The 25,989-nt window shown below is 43.7% G+C and overlaps 1 protein-coding gene across 1 annotated transcript in view; it reads left to right on the forward strand.

The window, feature by feature from the left end:
• Positions 1-1,293: 1,293 nt before the first annotated feature.
• Positions 1,294-25,989, forward strand: part of GAP43 (growth associated protein 43) — a 55,592-nt gene continuing 30,896 nt past the window's right edge. Inside the window, exon 1 of the mRNA XM_067289815.1 lies at positions 1,294-1,363. Coding sequence (XP_067145916.1) covers positions 1,334-1,363 — 30 coding nt within the window. The 5' untranslated portion in view covers positions 1,294-1,333. The remainder of the gene's footprint in view (positions 1,364-25,989) is intronic.

A 25,989-nucleotide genomic window follows, 5' to 3' on the forward strand; every position in this document is an offset into this window, starting at 1 on the left:
TTGTCTGGAATATTTTTTCACGGTGACAGATATAGCTATCCTGCTCATATATATTCTGAGAAAACACAGTGTTATAACTTTCAAGACATATGTGCTTGGGGGTGTGTGTGTGCATGTTAATGTTCACTCAGACTTCTGCATTGCCATGATCTTCTATGCATGCAAACCCGTATTTTTTTCCCACGTGTGCATGGGGGGTGGTTCTGTGTGTGAACATGCACATCTTCCTTATAATAGTTTACAGAAATTTGAATAGTTTACAGAATTTTGAAGATCATAAGATCAATAGACCTAGAAATTACTTAGGCATAGAAATTACTTTAGAAATATATAGAAGGAAAAGGGATGATTTCTATAGATTGTTTTTAAGCAGAATATTTTAAAAAACTCTTGTTACAGAAGTATCATTTTCTGTGTCTACAGGAAGTCTACTGGATGGACTTGGGGAATAACAGAGAAAGTTGCCCGTTCTGGTCTGTTCTGCAGGACATTGCCACACGGGGTATGTGTGTGCACACGTGAAGGAGGCAGCATGTGCATGTATGTTTGCTGGTATGCTGGTGAGGGGGAGGGGGATTTTTAACAGCCATTTTAACATATTTTCCAATTTCCCTTCAGCTCACAGCTCCCACCTACAGTACGTCACCTGTGCATGAAACATACTGCATGCCATGGCAATAACCCTGCTCCCTCTTCTCCCCTCCATCCCCACCCCACCTCACGCTTTCTTAACATATAAATCCCACTTCTGGCGGTGGCTGGGTGGGTGCTCGTGGCTTTGGCTGCTCCAGTGGGCATAGGGCTGGGGGCTCCCCACCAGATGTACGCCCTTGCTGGGCCCCGTCTTGCCCCAACACACCTCAGCCCACCCCCGCCGCATTCTGCAGTGTCCCCTTTCCTGTGTAGTCTCCGTACAGTGGGAAAGTCGTTGGGTAATTGGGTCCAGATTGGAGATTTTAATTATTCATGAGGCTGGCAAGGGACTTGGGGGGGGGCTGCTGGGGCTGCGGTGGGGGTGGGGTGGGGAGGTGACTAGTGAGGGAGAGCTGGTGAACAATTCGGGGAAGGAGAGGGAGAGAGGGAGGGAGGGAGGGAGAGACAGCGTGTGCATGTGTGATGAGCAATAGCTGTGGACCTTACAGTTGCTGCTAACTGCCCTGGTGTGTGTGTGTGTGTGCGCGTGTGCGTGTGTGTATATGTGTGTGTGAGAGAGAGAGAGAGGGAGGGAGGGAGGGAGGGAGTGGAGAGGGTGGGGGGGAGAGATAAGAGAGAGAAGAGGAAAAGGAGAGAGGAGAAGGAAGGAAGAAGAAGGAAGGAAGGGGACAATACGATCATGCTGTGCTGTATGAGAAGAACAAAACAGGTAGAGCTGAAGATTTTTATATTTCTTTCGGCTGAGAAATCTCCCAGGCTGTTGGGTGTCTGTGGGGTGTGTGTCTGCCTGAGTGTGTGAGGAGTAGGGGTAGGGGTGGGGGTAAAGGTAGGGGTAGGGGGGAGGAAATTTCAATGGCTTTCAGCAGATGTCTCTTTTGCAATTCTTTAGCATCTTGCGGCTGAAGGCTCTTTTCACACCCTTCGACATGACTGTTTTGCCTTTCCGGGGTTGATGATGTGGGGAGGGGGGGTGGCCTATGTCCACATTTGGGGAGCTACCAAGATCTCCCCTCTATTATTATATTTTTTAATTGTGGGCAGATGTATTGCCTAGGATTTTCTGTCTGTGTTTCTGAGGGTGTGGATGTGGAAGGGGGGCTGGGAGGAAACGTGATGAGAAGTGGCTCTACCTTGAAGATAAAGGAAGCAATTCTTCATCTTATGCCAAAAAAGAGAGGATACCCAGTAAGCCTTGATCCCTGGTCAGAATGCTCTCCATTACTCCTGGCTCCGATGAATGAGAGATGCTTTATGTGTATGTACTATGAGGTGGCTCAGAGGACAGGTGCATTCATTTTTTTGTGTCATAACAATCTGAGCAGGAATTAACCTGAAGCTTTTTTTTTTTCCAATTTGTGCATAATGAAAAGTGCAATTAATTAATAACAAAAGCATTAGCCAGGGGAGGGGGAGAGTAACTCTCTTTGCAATACCCTTCTTATTACGAGTTAGACAACTGTGCACCAGCTGGTAAAGAAACAGAGGACCACGCCTCTGCTAGCTCCGAACTCGGGTGGGATAAGAGAAGCTCACAGTGTGAACCTGTTGGAAACCAGTTCATTCTCTTTAGTAGTATCACATGGCTTTTCTTGATGGGGAATTGGGATGATGAGAAGATTTGGGTGGTGGCTAGTTTTCAGTGACAAAAACTATATGTCCAAAATGATAATGATATTGAAAAAAGCTACTCAGATCATGTTCCCCTCACCCTTCCCCTTTTTATTTTATGTGAAAGCTGAGACCTGCTCTTGGTTAAGAGAGCCTAATTTGGCTGAACTCCTCGGACTTCCTTAGGAGGATCTTGGATTTACATAATTGGAACTTTGAGGCAGGAGCTGGCCTTGGGTATCTTTATAAGAAATTTTGGAAACTTCCCCTAATTAAGGATCTGTAGGTAATGACAAAGAGCTTTGGTCCTTGCTTTGAGTGCAAAACTCAACTCAGTCTTAAGTATAGAACCATAATGGTTACTTTCTTTATATGTTTGCATACATACATTTGTATACCTCTTACAATATAGCACTGCAGTACTGTGGAGCAATAGCCTAACATAGTGATGCAAACAAGTCATGTTACTGTGGAACAGTACAGTGTTTAAAGAAAATCCAGGTTAAGGTGTGTTTCTGAATGGAGATATGTGCGTTATCAAATGAAGGAGCAATTTTGTAGAATAATGGGGAGGGGCAGGCAAATGAGATAGAAAAGAACACTGCGTCATTCTGTGTTTTTCCTTATGCAGGTTTCAAATGCTCTGCAATTAATGATACGTTCACTAAAATCTGGAGGGAGGTGGTGATGGGTGGGGGGAACACATTGCAGCCAGCCAGCAGAGCACGTTCAGCTGGCAAATATGGAATGAAAAGAGAAGGAGAAGGAAGGCAGACAGAGAGGCAGAGTGACAGAGTAGTGGGCAGAGGTGCACAGCAAATTTTAAAATAAAGTAGGTAGCGCTGGGATTCTCTGGAGTCAGGAGAGAGCTATTGGGGGAGGGGGATAATTTTGCCCATAGCATCACAGGTTGGTCATTAAAGCTCCTGCTTAATATTCTGATGTATCATTCTTTACCTCTGTATAGATCCACTCCTGTCATTTTTTATTCTAATGTATTTAGAAATGCATGGTATGCAGGTACTTTGATCTCACATAGTCCTCTCTCCCCAATCCGTATATTAATCCACTGCATGGTACACACCCCTTTGCATGTGCATGTGCTGCTCACATCCCCACTCTCCAGTCCCCTGCATCTGTACCATACATACATGCACACACTTGCGCTCATTCACATATGCTTTCTGATCCTTATGTAGCCATACATCCTGAATGTGACTGCCCATGCATATTCTGTGGCTGTTCTGTGCTCAGAGCCCAACTCCTACTCCGATACCTGAATGCACACGCTTCCACACACCAAAATTGCTGTATGGGTTATACGGCAGTTGGGACAACAAAGCTAGTAATATATACCAAAGGAAGCTTTAATTTGGAGAAGAAAAAGACCTTGGTTTTCAGCTTATGCTCTTCCTCTGTCCCTGCCCAGACCTTTCATAGAGAGAAAAAGATGGATGGGAATCACAGGCAGGAGTTTCCTTCCCAAAATGAAGACAACTCTCATCAAATTATTCTGGGGAAGCTCCTGGTGTGCCGCCTTTCTGGCAGCAAAAGAGCAAAATGTTGAAATTACAGGCTTGGGCGTGGAAGAAATCTCTTCACATTCGTATCTAGGTGTGCCTGTATGTGTCTATCCTCCCACCCCTCAAAGACAAATATGTTCACACACTCGTACCTCGCAGATTATTCTTTCTTGTGGGTGCAGTGCCAATGTGAAGAGTGAAGTGTCTGACTGACTGTGCCTGCCCATGAGAGATGTAGATAGCTTAGTGTTGTCATTTATGCTCACACTTGATTGCACCTCTGAATCTTTGCCCACAAAATATTGAGCTGAAAGGAGGCGTAACTGAAAGGCTGGGTCAAAGAATTTCTGAAAAATTGAACTTACCCTTTATTGCTAGCAAGAGGTGCAGTCGGTAATACATGGAGATGGGTAGTTAGATAGGTGGCTAGAAATGCAAGTGTTGCATGTGCTGCACACTAAAACAGATGGACATTATGGGGGTATGTGCTCAGTATTGGATTGCATGAGTGATTAAACAATAACCCGCAAGCAGGTTTCCCACTTGTGGGTGAGATGATTCTCATTCATCAGCAGCCATATCCTACGGCTTCCCGCCCGTTCGGTCCTCTGCTCCTCACCCCAGTGTCAGAGAGCCAGCGGCTGCAAAGGTTTAAACCTGCCACACCCATCAAATCAAAGGAGGGAGGGGGAAGAGGCAGTCTGCATTTCTTTCCCCTTCCGCATGAGCAGCATGAATAAAAAGGGCTGTATTTCTAAAGAAGCAGTTTAATGCAATTAAAGAAGGAGAAAGCATTAGGGAACTCTTTTAGCAATTACAGCCAGCCGGTGAGGTATCTTGTCATTCCTGGAACTGCAGAGATGTACAGGATGGAGGAAAAAGGAGAAAAAGAGAGAGAGGAAGATGCATGCGTAGTTAAGATTTCGTTGCCTTAGGATATTAAAATGTCTTGGACATCATTTAGAGAAACTTAATTATGCCACACAATGCAGATGCTTCAAAACTTGCAAGGCATGGTCTTACCTTTAAACACCAACATAAAGAGAGAAAAAGGAGTATTTTAAAGGCAGGTGACCACCCACACCTCTCCTCCCTCTACTTGCCAGCGTGATGTAAATCACCACAGACCATTGACTTCAAGGCAGAGGCACTTCATCTGCACCTGTGGAGAGTCTAGCCTCTGCCTTTCTGAGGAACACTGCACAGTTTCTGCGCTTCTCTCAGTAAACAATTGCTGCATGGAAGTTTAATTACTTCAGGTCCATACTATTTCTCTTCCTGGAGCAATACCCATGGGATTTCTCCTGGAAAGCATGTCTCCAGAGAAGCACCCCTCCCACCACCCTGTCGTCCTCCGCTGCCTTTGCTGACTATTAGAGACATTGATTTCTCCTAGATTGCATAATGTAACTGTTCTTAATGGCACAGACAAGCTCCCTCCTAGGGAACTAATTGCAGGCAGAGTTTCCAGGGGGAGAAGGACAGCCGTAATGCTTAGTAGGAAAGAAACATTTCCTATTGTCATGTGCTCCTGAATAGGAGTCCCAATAAAGAGCAGTCAGGCAGCACCCACCACTGCATAGAGGAGTCCCTGCTGAGAAGGTTGTATTGAAACTTGTATCTACCTGTGCCAGGCTGGGTACATGTGTGCAACCCGAGGGACCGACATGTATTGTCTGTGGCCTTGTCCTGCCCAATGCTGAGAGTGTCTGAATTATCTCAGAGCTGCTCCTGCCTCAGGATAAGAAAGTGTGCAGTAACTTCTGACTGTGCCCATGCCATGCTGAGAGGGTGGATATCACTTGAGGCCTCCCATGTCTTATGATAAGAAGATCAATACCTGCCTTGCATCAACAAGTTATATTAAGTCTGGGCACTTCCCCAAACTCAGGCTGAGACTGTGTAGCCTGAGTCCTCTGCTTGTCCTGTGGCGTGTGACGCATCTTCTGTCAAAGGGCCACTCTGCCAGGGAGCCCTCCCTCTTTCTTGTGGCTTTGACTGACTTGAGGTGCAAGAGGTTCTACCTTAGATCTGCTCTCATTTCAGGTCATCTGTCATGGACTCTGTGATGTCATCCCAGGATCTAGAAGCTAATCTGCATAGACTTTACATTTCCCCCTCCGCATCTCCCAGGGAAACTGTGTGGTGGAGGAATTTCCCACTGGTGACAGCTGCCAAGTTTCACAGTCTTCTTGTGCTAGTGGGAAGGTGAACTGGGCCATGTGTGTCTTGCTGTCTGGGTTTGCCCCCTGCAAGATAACAGTGGGTGGATAGTCTTGTGTGATGTTAATTGAGGATGTGTATAACTGATGGGGTTCACTGGCCTTGTGCTGAGAGGCATGTGCTCTACTCAGTGACTCTCATCTGCTCCCCATGCAGAGGATGTGGGGCATACATGGACTCGGCCTGGTCTATACTATGCAGGCACATCTATGCTGAGAGATTGGTGTATAACCAGGAAAAACAGCAGGCATAGCCTGAGGACTGTCTCTGCCTTGGCTGAAATAGCATGAAGCAAAAGTGCATACTTGCTTTTACATCAAATATGTATAAACTGGAGATCTCTGCATACTCCCAGTAGGCTGGAGGTGCGTTACTCTCTACCATTTGCTCAGTCCATGCTTTGCTGGCCCTTGTATCCTTCTCTCTGCATAACTCTCCTGTTGTCCCTTCCTCCTGCACCTAAATGACTTTTTCTTCTATTGCTTTGGGCTTCCTCCCTACTCAGGGAGGATTTTATCTGGATTTGAGAATAAATGATAGCTCCAATGACAGACTGAGGCTAAAGCAGCCTCAGGATGGCAAAACTTTTGATGGCAGCACTCTGTGCTGATTCACTTCACAGGTCGCTGCTTGCTTCCAGGATTTGCTATGAGACTGACAGGTCTCAGGAATAGGTTTGGTAGCAGTCCACACCTGGCCACCTCTTAGCTGTGAAGGTCCAAACTGTAAGGCAAGAATCATAGCCCAGTAGTTCTGCACAGGGGTTCATGAGACTGACAAGAGGAGGTCTATCATCCAGACAGATTCTGCAGGAGATGCATGTCCCTTGCTGGTAGAAATACAGAGCAGGTATCTTGGTGAGATACCTTTTAACAGCGGAAGTCCAAAGTCAAACTCTAAAACCCATCCACATTAATTTCATCTATAATTCCCCCCCACACACACCCCAAGCACTCTGGGAGATGACATGTAACCTCAAAGCTCTGATGGCCTCATGTGGAGAAGGTGTTTATGTATCCTTAGGGCTCTTTCTATCACCTGCTGAGTGTGTGTGTAAAACTCCTTGGCTTTTCATGGTTGCAAGCAGCACAGACCAGTAGTTAGTATACAGGAATGTTTTTCAGGAGAACTGTTTTCTGTTCCTAGCAGTGCTATCAACCTGCTTTCTGACTTAATCTAAGTGCAGTTTCTCTGCCTGTTATGGCCCTCTCTGCAAGGTGCTTCTTTAATTCAGAAACTAAATAATTAGTGCGTGAAAAAAAAAGGATTCTGAGGCCCTCAGATGAAAGGTGCTTTAGACAGGCAAAACTTTGCTTTATCCATCCTCAGTCACTCCTGTAATGCTAGGATGTTATCAACAACTTGGGTTCCTCTGACACAAGCCATTGATTTTCTTCCTAGAACCAAGCTTCATTACAGTGGGCCACAGCCTGAGAGAATGGGCTACAACTTAACTTTCTCCCTCCATTCACCAGTGTGCTAACTCCTCCCCTCCTGTCGTAATGCACCAGCCTGTAGCGATGTACAGTATATGTGTGGGGTGGAGAACTAGTGTCATGAAAATACTGATTTGCTTTTCATGTAACAAAAAGAATTTGTCCTTTTGGACTTACACTAATCCTGCTATCTCTGCCTGTTATTCATTTTGTCTCCTCTGCCCACCTGTTCTGCTCCTTCCTTTCTTCCTGCTCCCTTGACCATGCAATCCTCCTGCTGCTTCTCCTCTCCTCCAGCTGGGTACCAGCCCTCCGTTACATTCTGCTTTTTGCAGGCTCCTGCTGGCATCATCAGCGCTACCTCCAGGGTCTTTTTCCTTTCACCTCTTCTGGCACAGGTATCAGCAGGGAAGCTGATAGGAGCTCTAACTACATGGGTTTTTCCTTTGTGCTTCTGGTTGCTTTTGCAGCTTCCCCAGTTCTCCTCCAGTTGGGCAGCTGTAGGAGGTACTGGAAATGACCACCTATAGACAGAAACAGTCAGTGGCGCATCCTCACCTATTGCTTTGCTGTCAGCATAGGTGAAAAGTTCCCCAGTCCCAGCAAGCAGCTGGTGAGGGGTACAGCTGCCCTGAGGGCAATGCATGCAATGCAAGCCAATATTGCCATTCCTGCTTTCTTCAGCATTCATGCTTCCTCAAGTCCTGTCCCTCTGCTATTAATGCCACTGCTGGGTGGCAGGCTGTGCTCCAACTGTCTTGCTGGTCCAAGAGAAGATGTCCTGAACCTGCCTTCTCACCAGGGTTGATTGACCTTGATTCCTCAAAAGAAAAGCCAGGATATACTTACCTTCTTTCAAATTATAACCAGTAAATGTCAGTCCCATTCATTACTCATCTTACTTCTGAATTTTCTTGAACTAATTCCAGCCATAATCCCAGTATATCTCTATTTATAGAAAGGTGGCACATCTCACATTATTTAACTGTTCTCTCAGTAGGAGCCACCTTTCTCCAAAGGCTGGTAATTAATAAAGTTAATAGGCTCTGATGGAGTCCTACTCACTTGGTTTGAATGCTCCTAAAGTTTAGGGGTTCAGGGATGTGTGTTTGGATTTGGACACAACTCTGCAGTTAGTTTTATTCCACTCCTTCCGTAATAACCTAGGAGAGAAACTGTGGTCTCAGAACTTCTGATTTTTGTGGATTGGGCTGATTTCTAATAATTGGTGATATCCAGAATAATTTACAGTTTTGATTACTTATATAATTAGTAAGACTATTATCAATTAGCATCTGGTTCATCAGACTATTGAATGGAGTCTAACCCATTTATTTTATCAATAGTATCCAATGACCTTATAAATCTGAAATGTTAAGTATGCAAGGGTTGGGGGTTGGGGCAGCAAGGTGCCATGCTTTGCTCTTTTGCACAAGATGCCAGTCATTTATATTAGATCAAACTGAAACCAGCAGAATGTAAACCACAATGCTTTTGATCTGACCATTGCTTTCATTCCATCCTTACCTCTTCTATCTACCCTCAGCTTTAGGAGTAAGTTATTCAATGGTGGACTTAAGTAATTTTCCTTAAACTGTTCAAAATTTGGAAAGATATATCTAAAAAAGCAAGTATGACATGTTGCTTTTCTAGCAAAAACTTATAACTACTCTAGTTTTGTCCAGGAGTGAGACCTGCTCTCACAAATCACGTGCTGAGAAAATGCCAGGAGGGCATTGCCTGCTCCACTGTGCCTGAGGAGTGTGGTCCAGCTGGGAGGCTGTACTGGAGCAATGGGTAACTGAGGTGAAGGAGCTTTTAGATGCTGAACCAAAACACTGAAGTTTGTTTGAAGGCAGGGACACTTCACTGTAGATCGGAGAATTGCACTGAAATGGCACTTGTGTACCTCAGAACTAGGGGCAGCTTCCTCACGATCAGTAGTTTCATTCTTATCTTGTTACATTGTAATAGTTGGGCTGGCAGCTCGCAGAGGCCCGGATTGCACTGACTTAGTCAGAATTTGTCAGAATGGAGACTTTTCCTGATCAAAGATGAAAGACAGTGTTTTTAACCCCTCCTGCTGTTTGCACTTCCAGTGGCAGACCCTTAGGAACTTCAAGCCCTACATAGAGTTTTGAGGACAGATATCCACAACAGAAATTCCATGTTTAATGTAGACAGGACCTTTAAAAATGCAGTAAAAAGCATGAAAAGGATGAAACCAAGCCCACCTGCAGCACAGGATCTGGCAAAAAGCCCTTCCTTTGTACCCAAAGGCCAGCCAGAGTACCATCTAGAAGAGACCCAATCCTAAGGAAAGGAAGACTGGAGCAAGAGAAAAAGATCTCCCCCCCCAAAATAATGGAAGAAATGAAGCTAACCAAAAGCTCCATGAAGTAAACAGAATTTGGATCACTTCTAGGGGATAGTTAGCAAAGTTAATGTGTGTATCAATCTCTTATACGGTAGTAAAACTAGATATGCAGCAAAAAATATTTCCAATTATGATGCCAGTTGTACAAGACTGTGAATGACAAAATAAAGAGCATCTACAGATTAGTGAAAAATGAGCCTTAATGACTTAAAGAAACTTTTAGAGAATCTTCTTTTAAAGCTCAGTTAATTCTGTTCTATGTTCTTTGTTTTTTTCCTTTAAGTCATATGATTCCACAATACTGTTATAGATACCATAAGACAATGCCTCATATTGTACAATTTCTTTGCTTTTTCATTAGGGCCTAGCTGAAAAGAGGAATCTGAAATATGTCACAATATTTTCCCATTTTTCTGGACCCAGAAATAAGAATTTATTCTATTACAAGTTGGACTACCTTCTTAGAGGTATCTGTTCTATGCTGTAGAACTTTAGAGCTTCCTTCCTTTCTAACTGTGGAGGTATCATGTGTATCATAAGATACCCACACTTATAAAGTCCCCTAAACATTTGAAGATTACTTCTTGGCATGCTAGATGATCCTTAGTTTTATCAGCAATAATCAGCTCTATTCCTACTTAACATCTAAGCCATAGTGGTATCTATGAAGCAAGTATTCTTCCAGTTGCTTTCCCTGCACAGCCAAAATGGGTGTGTCAGAGCACATAGATCAAACATCCACACAGAATGCATCCAAGAGGAAGGGAATGTACTTATCCAGAAAAACTTTGTATACTTTTATCCAGAAATTCTTTGGTTAAAGTATTCACCCAGAGATATGGTGAATGTACCACTTCTGTCTGAGGAGATCTGAACCCCATCTCCTAGGAGAATGTCCTGATTATTAGGCTATAGAATATTCTGGGGCAGGTTTCTCTGAGCGTTTCATGGGTCAGCTGATCTATTTTGCACAGAAGGATCAAATATTATTGGGCCGGAGAGCAAGAGAGTGAAATAATGTCATCCTGGCTCCTTGGCTTAGTGTTTATGGTACTTGTAGAGGGGAGGGAGGACCTACATTCCAAACCTTCGTCTAAAACTTTATATAATACATTGTCAATAAGGCCAGAGTATTTCATGCCCATTGCACGTCTCCAGTAAGATGGTTAACTGCAACTATATGGCTAAAACAATTAATAACAGTTGCAAATGAAGAAGATCAAAATCTAGAAAAGGGGCATAACAATGTACTGATGTACAGGAGATGTACTGATGAAGGAGAGTTGTTTCAAATCATCCAGGACTGATGAGCATCATCCTAGATTATTTGCAAAGATGATGGAAGCAATCTCTGACCATGAGCTTTGAATACTTTGAAGACTCGTGAAGGCTGGGTGAGGTATCAGAAGGCTGAAAAATAGCAAGGAGGAGATAAGAAGTTACAAACTACTCAGTTTAAGTTCATTCCTGGAAAAAAAAATGATGGAAATAATCAAATAAAGGAGACGATTAGGAGCCAGCACAGATCTGTCAAGAATAGATCATGTCAAACCAATTTAGCTTTCTTCTATAGCAAGCCTTGGGGATACAGGGGATGTAGTTGTTATATCTTGTCATTATTTCAGAAGCTTTTATCATGAGTTAAGCAAAGAAACATAGTCCAAATGAAAACATTACAGCACAGATGCAGGACTGGTGTAGATAGCCCGACTCAATGAGCAAATCTCTGATTTGCTGTTGAAGTAGAAGACTCTATTGAGTGGGTTTCCACAAGGTTGAACTGTGGCCTGTTAATACTTAATGTTTTCATTAAGTACATTGTTCTTCATATTTTGATTTCAACCTAGATGACCTGCTAGAGATGGTGCTTGTTAAATCTGCAGGTGGCATGAGCTAGGTGTAAGCTGGTAGAAATTCCTGGAACCAAGGACCTGGTTTGAAAAGCATCAGAATGAATGCAAGATGCTCTGCATGGGTAGAATTAATAAATTACAACCAGCTGTCTATGGGGGGCAACAGACCAGCTAGCCATCCTTCAAGAGAGGAGACAGGGTCTGTGGGGGACCACAAGTTCAATGTTAGTCTAGAATGTCATCCTGTTGCCAAAAAGGCAAACATCATCTTATCAGGATGTGCAAATGGGAGTATAGGCTGTAAGACATGTTTAATAAGCCTTCAGCTCTGATCAGCACATGTTAAGTCTCAGCTGAAATGCCAGGCCTAATTCTTGCTCACTAAGCGTGGTCCAGTGGGAGAGAGTGCAGACTGGGGTAGTGAGATTTTTCTGAGGCCAAGGAAAATATAATCTGTGAGGAAAGATTAAAATAATTAGGTTCTTTAACCTAAAGAGGTAAGACTGAGAGGGGTCAGGATGCCAGTCTTCAAGTACATAAAACTCAAGAGTAAGAAAATGGTAATGTGTTCTTCATGTCCAGGATGGATAAAACAAGGAGTAAGGCTTTAATGGCCATCAGAATGAATCAGACTAGATTTTAGGAAGAGTCTTCTCACTAAAAGGATAGTGATTCACTGGAATAGATTGCCTGAGGAAGCTATGGCTGCTCCAATCACTGAAGGGCTGTAGGAAGTTCCTCTGGACCCGAGGATGGACTAAATGGTCTCTTGTGATCTTCCAGCAACTATTTTCTATGATTAGTTTCAAATGTTCTCTGAAGCAGGAATCTGCAATCTCTCCTCTTGCAGATGAGAGCTTAACGACTAGGCTATAAAGACATATTTTCTTCTGTGCTCTATCTCTGGCTTCATGCTTATTTAATTCTTCCATGAAAAAAGCCTAACAGCTTGAACAGGAGAAGCTAAAAACATTGTACTCTAAACTGTTGTTTGCAAAGGAGGAAGATATAACTTGAGATCCTTTTGGGTACAGTAGAGAATTGAACCAGCAACTCTCATAGTTTAGGTAAGCTACTCTAACCACTGACATACGGAATAAACACCTATCTATCTACTGCATGCTGTGAGAAAGGGGTATAGTTGTTGGCCCTTTCTGGGCAAGAGTTCAGGACTTTGAATCCGAAACAGAAAACGTCTCCCTGCCAGAGCAAGATGCCTAAATTCAAGCAGTTTAGATATCACTATATCTTCAACGTTTGCTATGGGCAGGTTCAAAAGGCATGTTTAGCATATTGTGGTACTGAGGTGCCTAATTCTCCCCATATTTTCTAGTAGGCTCTTAAGAACCTGACTTAAAGCAATGGTTTCTGCAAGGCATCTGATCTTCTTCCTAGACCCAGCTCCAAGATCTGTCTTCTGAATACAGACATCTGCTGGAACTCCACGCTGAGGTTTCTTTTTCATCATCCTCAAGCGATGGATTATTACAAGGGATTTATCAGTTGGTGGCTTCTTCTACCTGCCTGACATGAATCGTCTCATAGCATTTATATGGCAGTCACTCAGAAATTCCCAACTGGAGCGGTGTACCCCTACTGGCATGCACCTTCGTTGCTTAATCCCCTCTGCTCCCATTGTGATGTGTCCCAGCGGTTCCTGGGAATACTGAATAAAACATGCTGAGATATAATGTTAAAGACACTGCACCTTCACTGAAGATCTTCTCATGCAGCAGCAGAACTGCATAAAGCTGACCCGTAGTATCTTCTGTTATCATGTTCTGAGTCTATATAGCCCTCAGGAAGACATCCTTTCCCAGGTTCTTCTAAGGCCTTTACACACAAGAGGGAGAACAGGACACCCTGCCTATAGTCAGGATTACCCAACTTTTTTTGGATGAGATAAATTGTAATACTCGAAGACACTCTTGCAACTACATCTTATTATTTTGCTGAGCTTTACCTGTTTGGATAAAAAGTTTCTTGTTAGGGATCTTCTTACACTGTGTTTTGTTTTTTTTTATTTGGCTGTATCTGAGTTTAAGATTATAGGAATAAAGCTTTGGACATGTAAAGAGTATTACAACCACTTAATAAGCAACTTTTGTGCCTTTATACTATAACCAAATAGAATGCCCTTATGATTTCAAATGATAAAATTTCTTATTTTCTGCCTTTTTGGTTTGCCTTTTTTAAATAGGAAACTAAATCCTTTTCTTTTGAGCATACATTAAGTTTTCAAGGTCAAACACTTAGAATATAGAGAATTACCTAATTAAAAGGGTTGCCAATCCATCTTTAGTTTGTCCTCCCTCACTTACAGGCATAATGATGTGGTCCTTAATTATATGGTCAAATACTGGTATATATTATATATATGTTTTTCAATAGGATACCTGCCTGATTCAGTGCACAGAATGGGATATACTTAGGGACTGAATGAGCTTTGCTGTAAATGACGGTGTTATCTGTAGATCTCCTGTTTCACTTATTGCCAGTGTTGAAGGTTGAGTATTGAATTGGGCAGGGGGCTGTTCAAAAGCAGAAGAATGGTCTCATGTTAGGGCAATTCAATACTGCCCTTAAGAATTAGGCTCTTTCTTGCCTCTTGCCATGAGTTCCTATGTGATACCGAACAAGCCATATAAATGAGGCTTTCCATGGGTGGTTACTAATTGGTGCTTAATCATTTTCTGAGTTCTCAATCTGAGACACCTGGGGTCTGACTGGCAAAAGTGCAGATCTGGCATTGTATGGAGTTCTGCTCTCAACATGCACAGAGCTGTGGAAATGCTAAGCACTTTGATAATGCAAATCCAAGGCGTCTCAATTTGGGGACTTAAAATTAGTGGGTGCTCTGGACACTTTTGACCTTAACCTCTTTGTGTCTTATTTCACTGGCCGTAAAATGGAGATAACAACCCCAACACCTCCCTGGGAAAACATCCATTAATGCTTGTGAAGCACTGAGATACTATGGCAAAATAGTGCCATAGAAAAGGACATGAAGAAATTAATAATTCTGTATTCAATGCTGGGTTTGAATGATGCATGGCAAATAAGGCACTTTGCCATGCCTAAAATCAGAATAAAGGAAAAATACTGAATAGCTACCCACTCAGTGAGCCCTGTCTGTCCTTTGTACTAGCTGGGATGGGCTAAGGAAGACCTGCATGAAAAAAATGATACAAGATCATGTAGTTAAAGACTCGCATAAGGCATATGCACAAGTGAGTTAAAGCATGGTTTCAGAGGCAGTTTCCATTTTATGTTTTCTCTTTTCAAGCTTTACCATGTGCCTGTAAAGATGACTACAGAACAGGCTTTTTATGTAATACATAGGAGTCATGCTACTTTGTACTTGTACCTATGATGATAGGTCTCAAAATAATTTGACAAAAATGGGCCAAATCTGTTATCATTGAAACTAATACTATACTCTTCACTGGTGTCAGAAGTCAGCTTAGGTTCTTAACAAATGAAGCCTAGAACACTCTTGTTATTACTCCCTTTATAAGTGAGCAAACTGAAGCACAGAAGAAAGTGGAATTCCCTGCCAAAGTGCTTCTGCCTATTTTTCTCTCTCTCTATACATCACCAATGGCTTTTAGACTATTATTCATATGCTTGCATGTATTAAACTAGAAATGACAGGAAAAGCGTGGGGTTTTTTCTCTCTTCTTCCCCTCCCTTGCTTCTGGAAGAAATAGCCTGATTAATGTAAATTGTTTGTTTGCTTTATTTGCTGGTCTCTTTTTAAGTGTGTCTGTGGGAGTGGGGTGTGTGTCTGTGTGCAGGACTCTGTGGGAGGATTTCCTGAGGGAGGGTTAAGCTGGAGAAGCAAGGAGGCAGGAAGGTCTATGGTATCGTAGGTCCTAAGGCTGGACCTCGATGCTGTGCTCATGAAGCTCAGGCTCTTGGCTGGCTGCTCAGTTGTTGCCTTGGAGGATGGCCACGCAAAGAGGTTGTGCTCATACTGGGAGGAGCAGCCCCTCTGGAACATAAGGTCCAGTCCAGAACCAGCTTTAAGAAAGATGTCTTCAAACTGCGCAGCCTTCAAACTGCACTTAACAGGGAGCCAGAGAAGAGGCAAGAGCCTTGGTGATATATGGTTATACATTTTTACTAATAAGAGCCTGCCTAGGGTTTCTCCCTAGACTGAATAGGCTGTCATAATTGTGGAGACTGTGAATGTCTGTACTGCCTTCCTCAGCTCTGTGGCTCGTAGGGTGGGATGCAGTTTTCTGGCCAGGCACAGGTGGGAATTTTTTGCACTCTGGCTCCATGTATTGGCTGCTGATTAACTGAGACTGCCTGCTCTATAGATGTATTGCCTCTTAGGCCTCTGTGTCTATGAATTATCTTCAGCAGAGAGTTTACTTCTCCCATGGGGGCACATTGCAGGCTAACATGTTCAGGGGGAGGTTTTATCTTAGCAGAGGCTGAAATGGAAATATAGAAATCCTAGTACAGAAATTCAGAAGTCTTGGAATGAAAGCTATTCACCTGAACTCCATAAGACCTGTACCTATGTCTGTTGTCCTGAGATGTGCCAGTATGGCATGGCTATAAACCAGCCAAATCTAACCAATAGTTATGGCTTGAAGTATATGCTTTATGAGGGCTCCCTGTCTCCTATTTTGAGGACCTTCTGCTGAGATTGCCCTCTATGACAGCTTAAAAGACCCTGCTCCTCCAGAATTAAACCTCTGGCTCTCAGGACTGATGCAGACTTGATGGTCAAGGCTGAGTGATCTGGAGAGATACTTCATGGAGGCAGTGTGGGTAGATGAAAGAGAAGGCCCTTATGCCAGGTATGGAGAGAAGGACTCTGTCCCTCTGCCAGCTCAGAGTGGAAATGGAAAGGCTGACATTGTAGGGAAGGAAGGGGCCTAGCTGCAAAGTGTATCTGCAGTTGTCTTTCTGGACCAAACCAGATATGTGTTTGCCAAGAAGATAATGGAACTATAGCTCTTCTGTTAGCCTTTGGGAGGTGGTGGGAATTTTATAGTCCTCACTGTTCCCAAATCAGACAGGATTTCAGCATACTTCTGGGGCAAACCCTGCTCTTGGATTTGTCATGTAAGGACTGTACAGTGCCACAGCCCAGACATGAGAAGTGGAGGTGGAGAAGGGAACTGGACTAGGTCAGGCGATGATTTTGTTGGAAGTATCTGCAATCATATGGCTCTACTGGCTTGTTCTCCCCATAGAAGAAGCACTGACCACAGCAGATACTACTGCAACTTGCAAGCACCCACTCCAGAACTGAGTGGGCCTTCCCGACCCAAGGTCGGCCTTCCCGTCTCGCAAAATACAGTAAGTGGCCCCACTGGTAGGGTTTGCTTTCTTCTGTTTCTCTTCTTTGGTTGTAACCTGTCCCTGCAGAGGGGAAATGTGTTCTGCATTGCCCTTCCCTGCCTTCTCATTTCTGTCCCCATTCAGTTCCATCTCTCACACGTGATTTGTGGCATCTCAGCTTCACACAGCATGATAGCATGGATGTTGATATCTCCAACCTGTACTTTTTCAGCTCCTCTCATGGATACTTGCCTCTGAGCTCTTCCTGCTGTCAGGTGTAGCAGAAGACAAGAGTATACTGAGTATACCTCTTAGGGGTGCGACACAGAGAGATTCTGCTATTTGGAAATTAGTTTGGGAAATCTTTGAGTAGTGCTGATATGCCTGGAGAAACTAATCAGAACTGGAGATGGGCACAGTTTTTAAAAACACAAGTTGCAAGTACTGTGGTGTAAAACAGGAGGTCAGTTTGCTGCCAGTAGCAGTGAAATAGCACTCACTCAGTTATATAGAGCACAGGAAAATGCTGAACAGGGTTTCTGTCATTCCTTTCCTCCACTTTCATCAAGGCCCTGAGCTCCTGCCTCGCAGCACCCCTGGTATTCCAGCTTTGATACTGTAGGGTAGCCATTGAGTTGCTGAAAATTAGGCAAGGATATAACTGATCCTTTGAACAAAATAATTCTCTGTTCAGTTGCTTTTTGTAAATCTTAAATGATGAAATCTTCAGGGGGCTTTTCCCTGCTGCAGTAATTGTGCACTCATTAAATTGGCAGATAAGACTTACTTTCTATTAATTTATTTTTTGCTAAGAAAAACGTTTCATTTTCCACTGATAATCTGGCCTCACCTAATTCAGGGATGGCCAGCCTGGGGCTTTTAAACCAAAGACAGATATTGAGCAATTGAAGTTTAATTCCCACAATGGAGATATGTCATATTATTAACAGCATGCTCTGCTGATGCTAGGACTACTTTTCTATCAGTACTCCCACATGGAAGGAAGCTCTCAGAAGCTGCTGAGGCCATCACCTCTCAGAAGCTCTGGGACTCAGCAGGGCATCCAGCCTAACCCCATACTACGCTGGGTGCTGGGACCCTGGGGAGCCATTGCTGTTTTCTGCCTGGGAGCTACTTGATGAAAATTCTTCACCTTACCTGAGGTACATGCTTTGACACCTCTTGGACATTGGAGGATGTTTTTCTATGAGGCTTATAAGGCCAAGAGGTTTGAACTCCCATGACTTAATTCATTCTATTTTAGAAAGTGAAATCTGCGTAGAAGTTGAATTATGCTTCATTACTAAGAGTGGACATAGATTAGACTTCAGCTGCAACTAACATGAGACAGTACATGTGTGTAAAAGTCAAAATGAAACTATTTTAAAAGAAAGTTATTAAGACTGCTAAATCAAGTGCTCAGAAGTTAGCCAATATTGGAAATGCAGTTGCCTGTGCAACCTCAGCGTGACCTCCTCTTCTATACATATTTCAGTACACTTTCAATAACAGGAATACATCCTATTCTTTCCAGGGGTTCCTACCACATTGAGGTCACAGAATGGATCATGCTCACTTAATGAACAGCTATTCAATGTTTTGTTCTCTCATAATTAGTCAGTGTGTGACCCCACAGCCTTATTCAATGAGCACTATTCAAACTCTTCTCTGAAATCAGAAATACTAATTTTCTCCTGGGCTGCCTTGTGATTCTGAGCATTTTCCAAATATTACTTAGCTTATTTTCACAACCCCCATGTGAGAAAACTAAGTATTATTACTCCATTTTTGCAGATGGAGAACTGAGGCACAAAGAGAGAGTTTGGTCAGCAGGATTCCCTCATTTTATGTGCCCAATTTGAGAAACAAAGGACCTGACTTTTATCATTAGTTTTTGTTTTCTAGCATTGCACATATTCAAAAACATCTTCCATTAATCTCAGCTGCAGCTTTGAGTGCTCAGTGCTGCTGCAAATCAGACTCAAAGTGTCTGAAGCCAGCTACTCAAAGATGTGGAGCATACAACTAGCAACTGCCCTGTGAAAAGTACAGGCAAGAAAAACCGAAATTCTGCAGCAAAGGTAGGGCAGCAGTAAAGGACAGCAGTCTGTTGGCTGCCCTAACCCTGAAAGCCTCTGTTCTTTGGAAAGCCTCTGCCTCCTTCATTTTAACCTTCGAACTTCTGCAAAAGATAGGACCAAGACTTTACCATAATCCTTTATTCCCCCAAGTTTCCTAAGCTTCAACTATCCAGAATTCCTAGTAAAGTTTAAGTGTTCTTTAAGCTCCTTTGCTTTACTTCACAGTCTTTCGGCAGATATTTACAAGGCTAGTTTCAAACAGTGGCAGGATAGCATCATGTAATTTATAGAACCATCCTAACAAGAAAGATTTATAAAGGCAGGAGCCTTAGCAGGATTTTCAAAGAGCCCTGGTGTCCAATTCTCACTGGTTTCAATAGGATTAAAGCAAGTATGCATTTATGAAGATCCCACCCTTGGTTCCTTAAAATCTATCCCTTTAATTCTTCTTTCAGTCAAGTTCATGCTGACCCACTACAGCTGAAGCATAGAAATGTATATTAAAATGTAAATAATTCATGAATGTTTGTAAAGTGCTGTGATAGTACAATCTGGAAAGCAGGCATCTTGGGGGTGTGTTCTATTTTCTGGAGGCTTCAAACTAATTGTTTCTGCAACCAAAGCAAAATATAGGTGGAAACTTTTTCTTCTCCATATTATATTGAGATCAAAATATTACTTACCTGAAAACCTTGATAGGTGTTCCAAATCTAAACCAAGTACCCTCAGATGTTGCTAATGGTCAGTCAGATCCCAAAACCCTGAGTCACTGACTGGTTTGAAAGAGTACAAAAAGTGTTTGGGCATTTGTAACTCACTCTTACTGGAAGGGATCAAATGACTCTTGTTGAATTTAACACCTGTTTGAAAATACTTCTGTATCTATGCTTCATTTCTGATTTCAATTCTGCAGGATTTAGCGAATAGGTTATGTAACCTGACTTCAGACTATGGATTGCTTGCCAATTATTCACATACTCCACTATGCTTTTATATACATACCTACGTATATATATGTATATACATACACAATGTGTGTGTATGTTTGCGGCATGCAGTTCATGATACTTGTGTGATAATGTTTCCTCTTACTGATGGGGTTGGAGAAGGAGAATAAGAGTTAGGAAAAAAAAGTCACACTCCGGGACTAAAATTTCAGATAAATAATCATTCATTATAATGGAACTTATGAGAATTGTGACTATTTTCATGGCTAAAGCAATAGTTCATCTGAAAAGTGGAGTACAACTGATGACGTAACCTAGCCACATAACATAGACATTTGCATACCATAGTCTTTGCTGCAGTTGAGCAGATCGACAGTTTGTGTAACTCCAGTGATGTGTCTTATGTGGGACTAAGTGTTGTTATTTTTAATGAGTCAATAAAACTGGACTGGCAAGAACCAGTCTTGTACTGTGACTTCCTGAAGAAGCAAGAATTATGTCTTTCTGCTAAGAAATGGCCCCATATTTTAGAAGGTGCAAGGAGAAAGCAAGCTGGTCCCTACAATATGTGTAATTTTTTTCCCTCTGTGAACTAGTGTCCTGCCAGTGCAGTTTCTTGTGTTCAGCACATTCCCATTGTCTTGACTCCTGTTGCTTGTTTCATTGCTTCCTTCCCCAGCACCACAAGGGAGATATATCCCAGAGTTGTAGAAGTAGTAATGGCTGTCATCATCATAAATCCTCATGCATTTGGCTCTTCTCACAGTTGTGGGCACCTCTCCCTTCATCTGGGGACTCACCATTAGGGCAGTAGGAGCCCGGATGGAAACTCTCTGAGAACCTCTGAAAAGTGGTTAGCTTCCTTCCACTTGATCTTACTTGTCCTAGCCTGTTTCAACTACCCAGCCTCTTGACATCCTCAGAAAACTTCTAAATGTGCTGAATAGCATTTGGAGGAGGCTGACAGGAAGCAGAGCAGTCAGACTCAGGACTGTGTGAAACAATCTGCATGGATTGCTATCTGTCTATAGGACACTTGGTCATTTATAAATTCCTCTAAGCTTTTATTTTCTTCCCCCCACTAAGTGCTTAGCTATTTTCATCACCATCTATGTTCATGGCTGCAGCTTTTCCTTTGCCTTTGGGAGTCTGATTGACACGCTGATTTATTTTTAGTTACATTGCTAATTATTATTTTTGTGAGTATAGTGTTTCATTATTCATTAAAGCTGGGGAGACATTTTAGTCATTTCTCAGTAGAACGAATGTGAATTCAGTAACCAAAATAGGATCTCTGCATACGGGTTAAGAGAGCTAGGAAGAATGGTCTGGCAAAGATGGATGGTCTGACAGGTGAGAGCTATTGTTATACAAAGGAATGTTACTAAGAAAGCACGAACAAGCTGTTCTCAACATGAACAAGAAGCAAGGGGTTGACCGAAACTCGGGGAGGAACTCTGTAGTTCACCAGTGGAATAACAGCCAGAGAAGCCCAAAGAATCATCTTTTGTGAAAATGTACAAAGACTGACATGAGACCCTGCTTTTGCAGGGTGGGTAAAAGATGAAGAAAATCAGTCTTGCTGCAGTGGAAAGTGAGGGCCTAGAGGACCCTCCAATCCACCCTCCAGTGGATCCAGCTGGCCCTCGGGTATTCTGAATGATCCTTTCCTCACTACAAAGTTATGCAAAGTGAACTGGTCCTTATTAACAGGAGATGAAACACTGCACAATTTTCTGACATTATTCTCTTTGTGCGTACTTCCCAGTGCTTTCTGTCTGGCTTTGCACTGGGTCCTGAGGGAAGAAGCCCCTATTCCAAAAAACAGGTTCCACTCAGGGTGAAAACTTGCTTTCCAGAACACTTCTTTAGCAGGACAGAAAGAAGTGGAAAGAACTTTGTGCACTCTGCCTGCCCAGCCATCCCCTCATCCTCACCAGAGGTCCCTTCTCCCTTGAGTCCTTTGTCAGTGTAGCCCATGGCTGCTGAGTAAAGCCCTCCACAGAGAGGGCTCCAAGGATGCCAGGGTAGTTCAGTATGGCTGTGTTAAAGGTACACCAGATAGATAGAGAGCAATCTAAACTGTTTGCCTGGGGAGAACTCCTAGTGGGACAAGGTATCTGTCTCCTATATTTGATGTCTTATAGAGTAAGTTTAACTCTTCTCATTCTCACCTGCACTAGTGACCAAGGAGGGAAGAGATATGGGATCTCTTTCTTTCTCTGCTTGTTCTTTAAAGACATAAAAGGAATGAAAAAAATTGTAGGCTAAGAGTAATTTCACAGGAAGTTTCCTATGAGGTATTTGGCATCCAAGACATGCTGTTGCTGTGAAGCATTCAGATCCATAAGAGGGGCTCACGTTCTACATACTGCTTTTGGTGACTCTGTACACATGTTGTCATAAGCGAGAGCCCTATCTGCTGCCTTGCAGAAGATCTGTAGGGCACTGATGACGCTGCTGAAGTGAGGGTGGGTGGAGGGAATTACCAAGTCAAGTCAGAGGCAAAAGTGCATGTGTACAAATGAAGGAGATCTCTAGGTCAGGCAAGCCCAGCTGGGCATGAAAAGCCACAACACAAATCAATAAAGTGAGCTACTGTGAAGATCAGAGTTAGCACCCTCAAGTCTCCTTCAACACTGGTATTTTCTGCCTCTAACAGCAAGGTTGACTTTTGTCCTAGTGGAACCAGGGCTGGTATTAGGCAACCCCCAAGAGCAAGAAGCTAAGAGCAAGAAGCTAAGCCAGCAGAGCCTCTCCTGGCTGCTAAGGAGTGGCTCAGTGCCACCGAGACCCACTGAACCCTTCAGAACCAGAAGCTACTAAAAAGCCAGCTGACCCTGTAAGGAGATGTAGCCTGTATCAATAGGTAGCAGCCTTTCCTGTGAATTCCTGCTCTTTGGGGATATAAGATCCTGGTACATGCACAGTTCAGTTCTGCAGTGAAGATATAGGATGGGACTACTGGGAACAAAAGCTGAAGAGGTTATGAGAGGGATATCTTAGACTGAGTTAGTTTAGTGTCAATTTGTGTAAGAGACCTGCAAGTCTGGTTACTTGGGTTTTGCTGGATGCAGTGCTGGTGATTTGAAAGATTGTACTGTGCTCCCTGGGGAATGGTGAAGCTGTTAGCAGAATGTGATGCTCTGGGTTATGTTCTCTTTCAGGAGATGAGAAAGACAAAAGACAAAGGCCTGGTCAGGAGGATAATTAATGGTAAGAGAGGCAGTACTAACTGTACTGATCTTGTCAGATCCTGATCAAGGATCCTGGTTACTACCTTCTTCAGGTCACTGTGCAATTTCAGGGGGATTTAGTACTCCTGTCCCCACCCCGAGTTAACTTGCTGTGTGCGGCTGTGGGCACAGGTAGCAGCTACAGGGTTTCACCCCAGCAGTAGCTTCAGTACAGAAGAAGAGAGACATTTTCTTCTGTGTGCAGGTGCTAGGTGTAAAGCAGTGGAGGCTGAAAAGGCCTGTAGAAACACCACTGTCCAAATGCTCTGTGGAGTGGGAGAAGCTCATTGCAGAGCAGTGTGGGAAGGCACAGGGGGCTGTTGCACAGCCAAAGTATTTTCCTCATTGAAGCCTTAGCTAACACAAGCATAGCAGTGGATGCTCTGTGATGAATGGAGAAGATATTCATGAGAGCAGCTTGCCTCTCCTGCAGTGCCACAGTGAAAACTCAGATTTCAAGTGCAGAGTAAGCGTTGCTCTTTCCATTTCACAAGTAGGGTGACCCAGAACTATGAGTGAAGGACTTGGGACTTGAACCCCCTTTGCTCCTGACTTGGGTTTCCTCTCCTGTATCTCTCCACTGCCTTAGAGGAGCTGTTCCATGTACCAGGACAGATTTGACTCGGGGCAGGTCACTTTGCACCTCTGTTGTCTGGGATGAGAAAGGAGCTGGCGAGGCTCTGCCTCGGACTTTTACACATTATCACATCAATAACCAAATCAATGTGCTTCCTGACAGGGCCAGCTCCCCAGCAGGGCACTGCCACCAGCAATGCTCGCAGGGATAGCCTGGCTGATCTGGGAGAGAGGCTGACCAAGGGGTTGCCAGGACTACTGCTATCCCTGTGCTCATGCAGATGGAAGCCAGGGTTGTGCAGCGAGGTGGCACATGTCAGAGAGTGCTGCCAACACCTCATTCAGCTGTGGCATGGACAGTCATGCAGGTCTGCTCCAGGGGACCCTGCTCAGCTATTTAGCTGCTCTGTTTTTCTTGACATCTCTCGCTATCACACCCTTCACATGTGGATCAGTGATTTTTTTCTCTCGCACGCTCTCTCCCCTCACTCTCCCTTACGCTGTATCTCATTTCTTCCAGTGTACCTCTTATTTCTTTGTCTCTTTTCCATTCAGTGGCTTGGCTTTGGCCAGGTTTTACCTCTCTCCCTGCCTTTCCTTTTCTCTTCTTCATTTGATTCCTTTGTTCTTCCCTCTTTTCTCATTTCTTCTCTCCCTTCAGCTCTGTCTTCTCCTCCCCCAGCCTTCCACCTTCCAGACCAGCTCCATGGGTTTTAACCCCACACCTCCTCTTCGCTGCTCTCCCCCTCGCCATGGCATGGCCTGGGGCTGTGTTGGAGGAGCAGCCTCCCTGGGTCTGTGCTGGTGGGCAACCTCCAGAGGGGAGGCCAGCCACCATGCAGAGCACTCAACCAGCTGCACTGGCAAAACCTGCACTCCAAGCAGTTTCCCAAGCCACTGGGAATTAATCTGCACCTTGCTTTCCCTAATTGCTGGGGATGTTTGTTTGATTTTAACAATCTGTAAATGCTTTCTCAGAAGATAATTGCCCCCATTCTAGTGACATAAATTAAAATAATAATAATAATAATAATAAAACAAATACAGCCCTGCACTTACAGCCAAGCAGGAAGGAAGCTACTTGATGCTTAGCTCTCTCTCATCACTAGGTTGAGTGATTTCATGGCATTGTCAGTCATGGCCTACAGGAGGTATCAGCGGTTCAAGGTTAACAGGCCGGTTAAAAAGAGGGTTGAGGAACTGGATGGCCTTGGGGCTTGAGCCTTTCACTACTATTCTGCTGGCTGCAAAAATCCTGGGCAAGCCAGCAGAGAGCATAAATGGGTGCTGAGTTAGTGGTATCTTTGAATGTGAAATGGGCATATGGGACCTGAGCCTTGTTGCTCATGGACAAATGGTCCCGGCATAGAATTCCTCATAACAATTAGGTACAACCCAGGAAACGTCCAGGTAACCTCAGAGTTTACTCAGTCTGAGGAGACTTCCCATAATCAGAGCTGGGGGTGCAGCACTGTGTTCTCACAGAGGGGATGGGGTAAGAGCTGTAGGACAAAAGCTGCTGCTGCTGCTGCTTGTGGAAAGTGCTCTAGAGACACTGCCTAACCCGGGGCTCTGGGGAGGCTCAGTGACTGCCTGCAACGGACCTCAAGGAAGCAAGTCTGAGTTGTAAATTAACTTCTGGCCCTTGGTTGTGGTTAAAGCGGAAGCAAGTGTGTCCAGCTCTCTTGGGGCAGGCAATCTGAGCCACTGGAGATTAACAACTTCTTCCTGAAAATTTCTGTGGAATCCAAAACTAAGCAAGAAGAAAAGAAAGAGAGAGAGAGAGAAGGGATGGGAGAGGGAGAGTTTGCTAATTCAGGGTTTCATTACTTGGCCATGATCAGCAGAGCATGCAGGGATTCAGAGTGTGAAGTTGTTACTTTAAGTCATATAGCAGCAACAGTCCTTGCTTGAAAAGTCAGGAAAAGGTCCACCCAAGCCACAGGGTTTGGGTCAGGATAAAATTTTTCAGTAGTCTCGTGATATTCAGGTCTGTGTCTTTGTCTAAGCAGCTGAAATATTCTTGCATTCTTTGTATGTCTTTTTTCTAACCAAAGCATAGTTTAGGGAAATTTTTTACCTGGCCCTTTTGATGAATCTCTTCAGCATGGTCTATTTTGGGAAAGCATTTACTCTGTCAGCTTGGATAGCTTCCTGTTTCATTCCCAGGCTCT

Source organism: Apteryx mantelli, chromosome 1, assembly GCF_036417845.1.
Source record: "Apteryx mantelli isolate bAptMan1 chromosome 1, bAptMan1.hap1, whole genome shotgun sequence".
Taxonomy (NCBI): Eukaryota; Metazoa; Chordata; class Aves; order Apterygiformes; family Apterygidae; genus Apteryx; species Apteryx mantelli.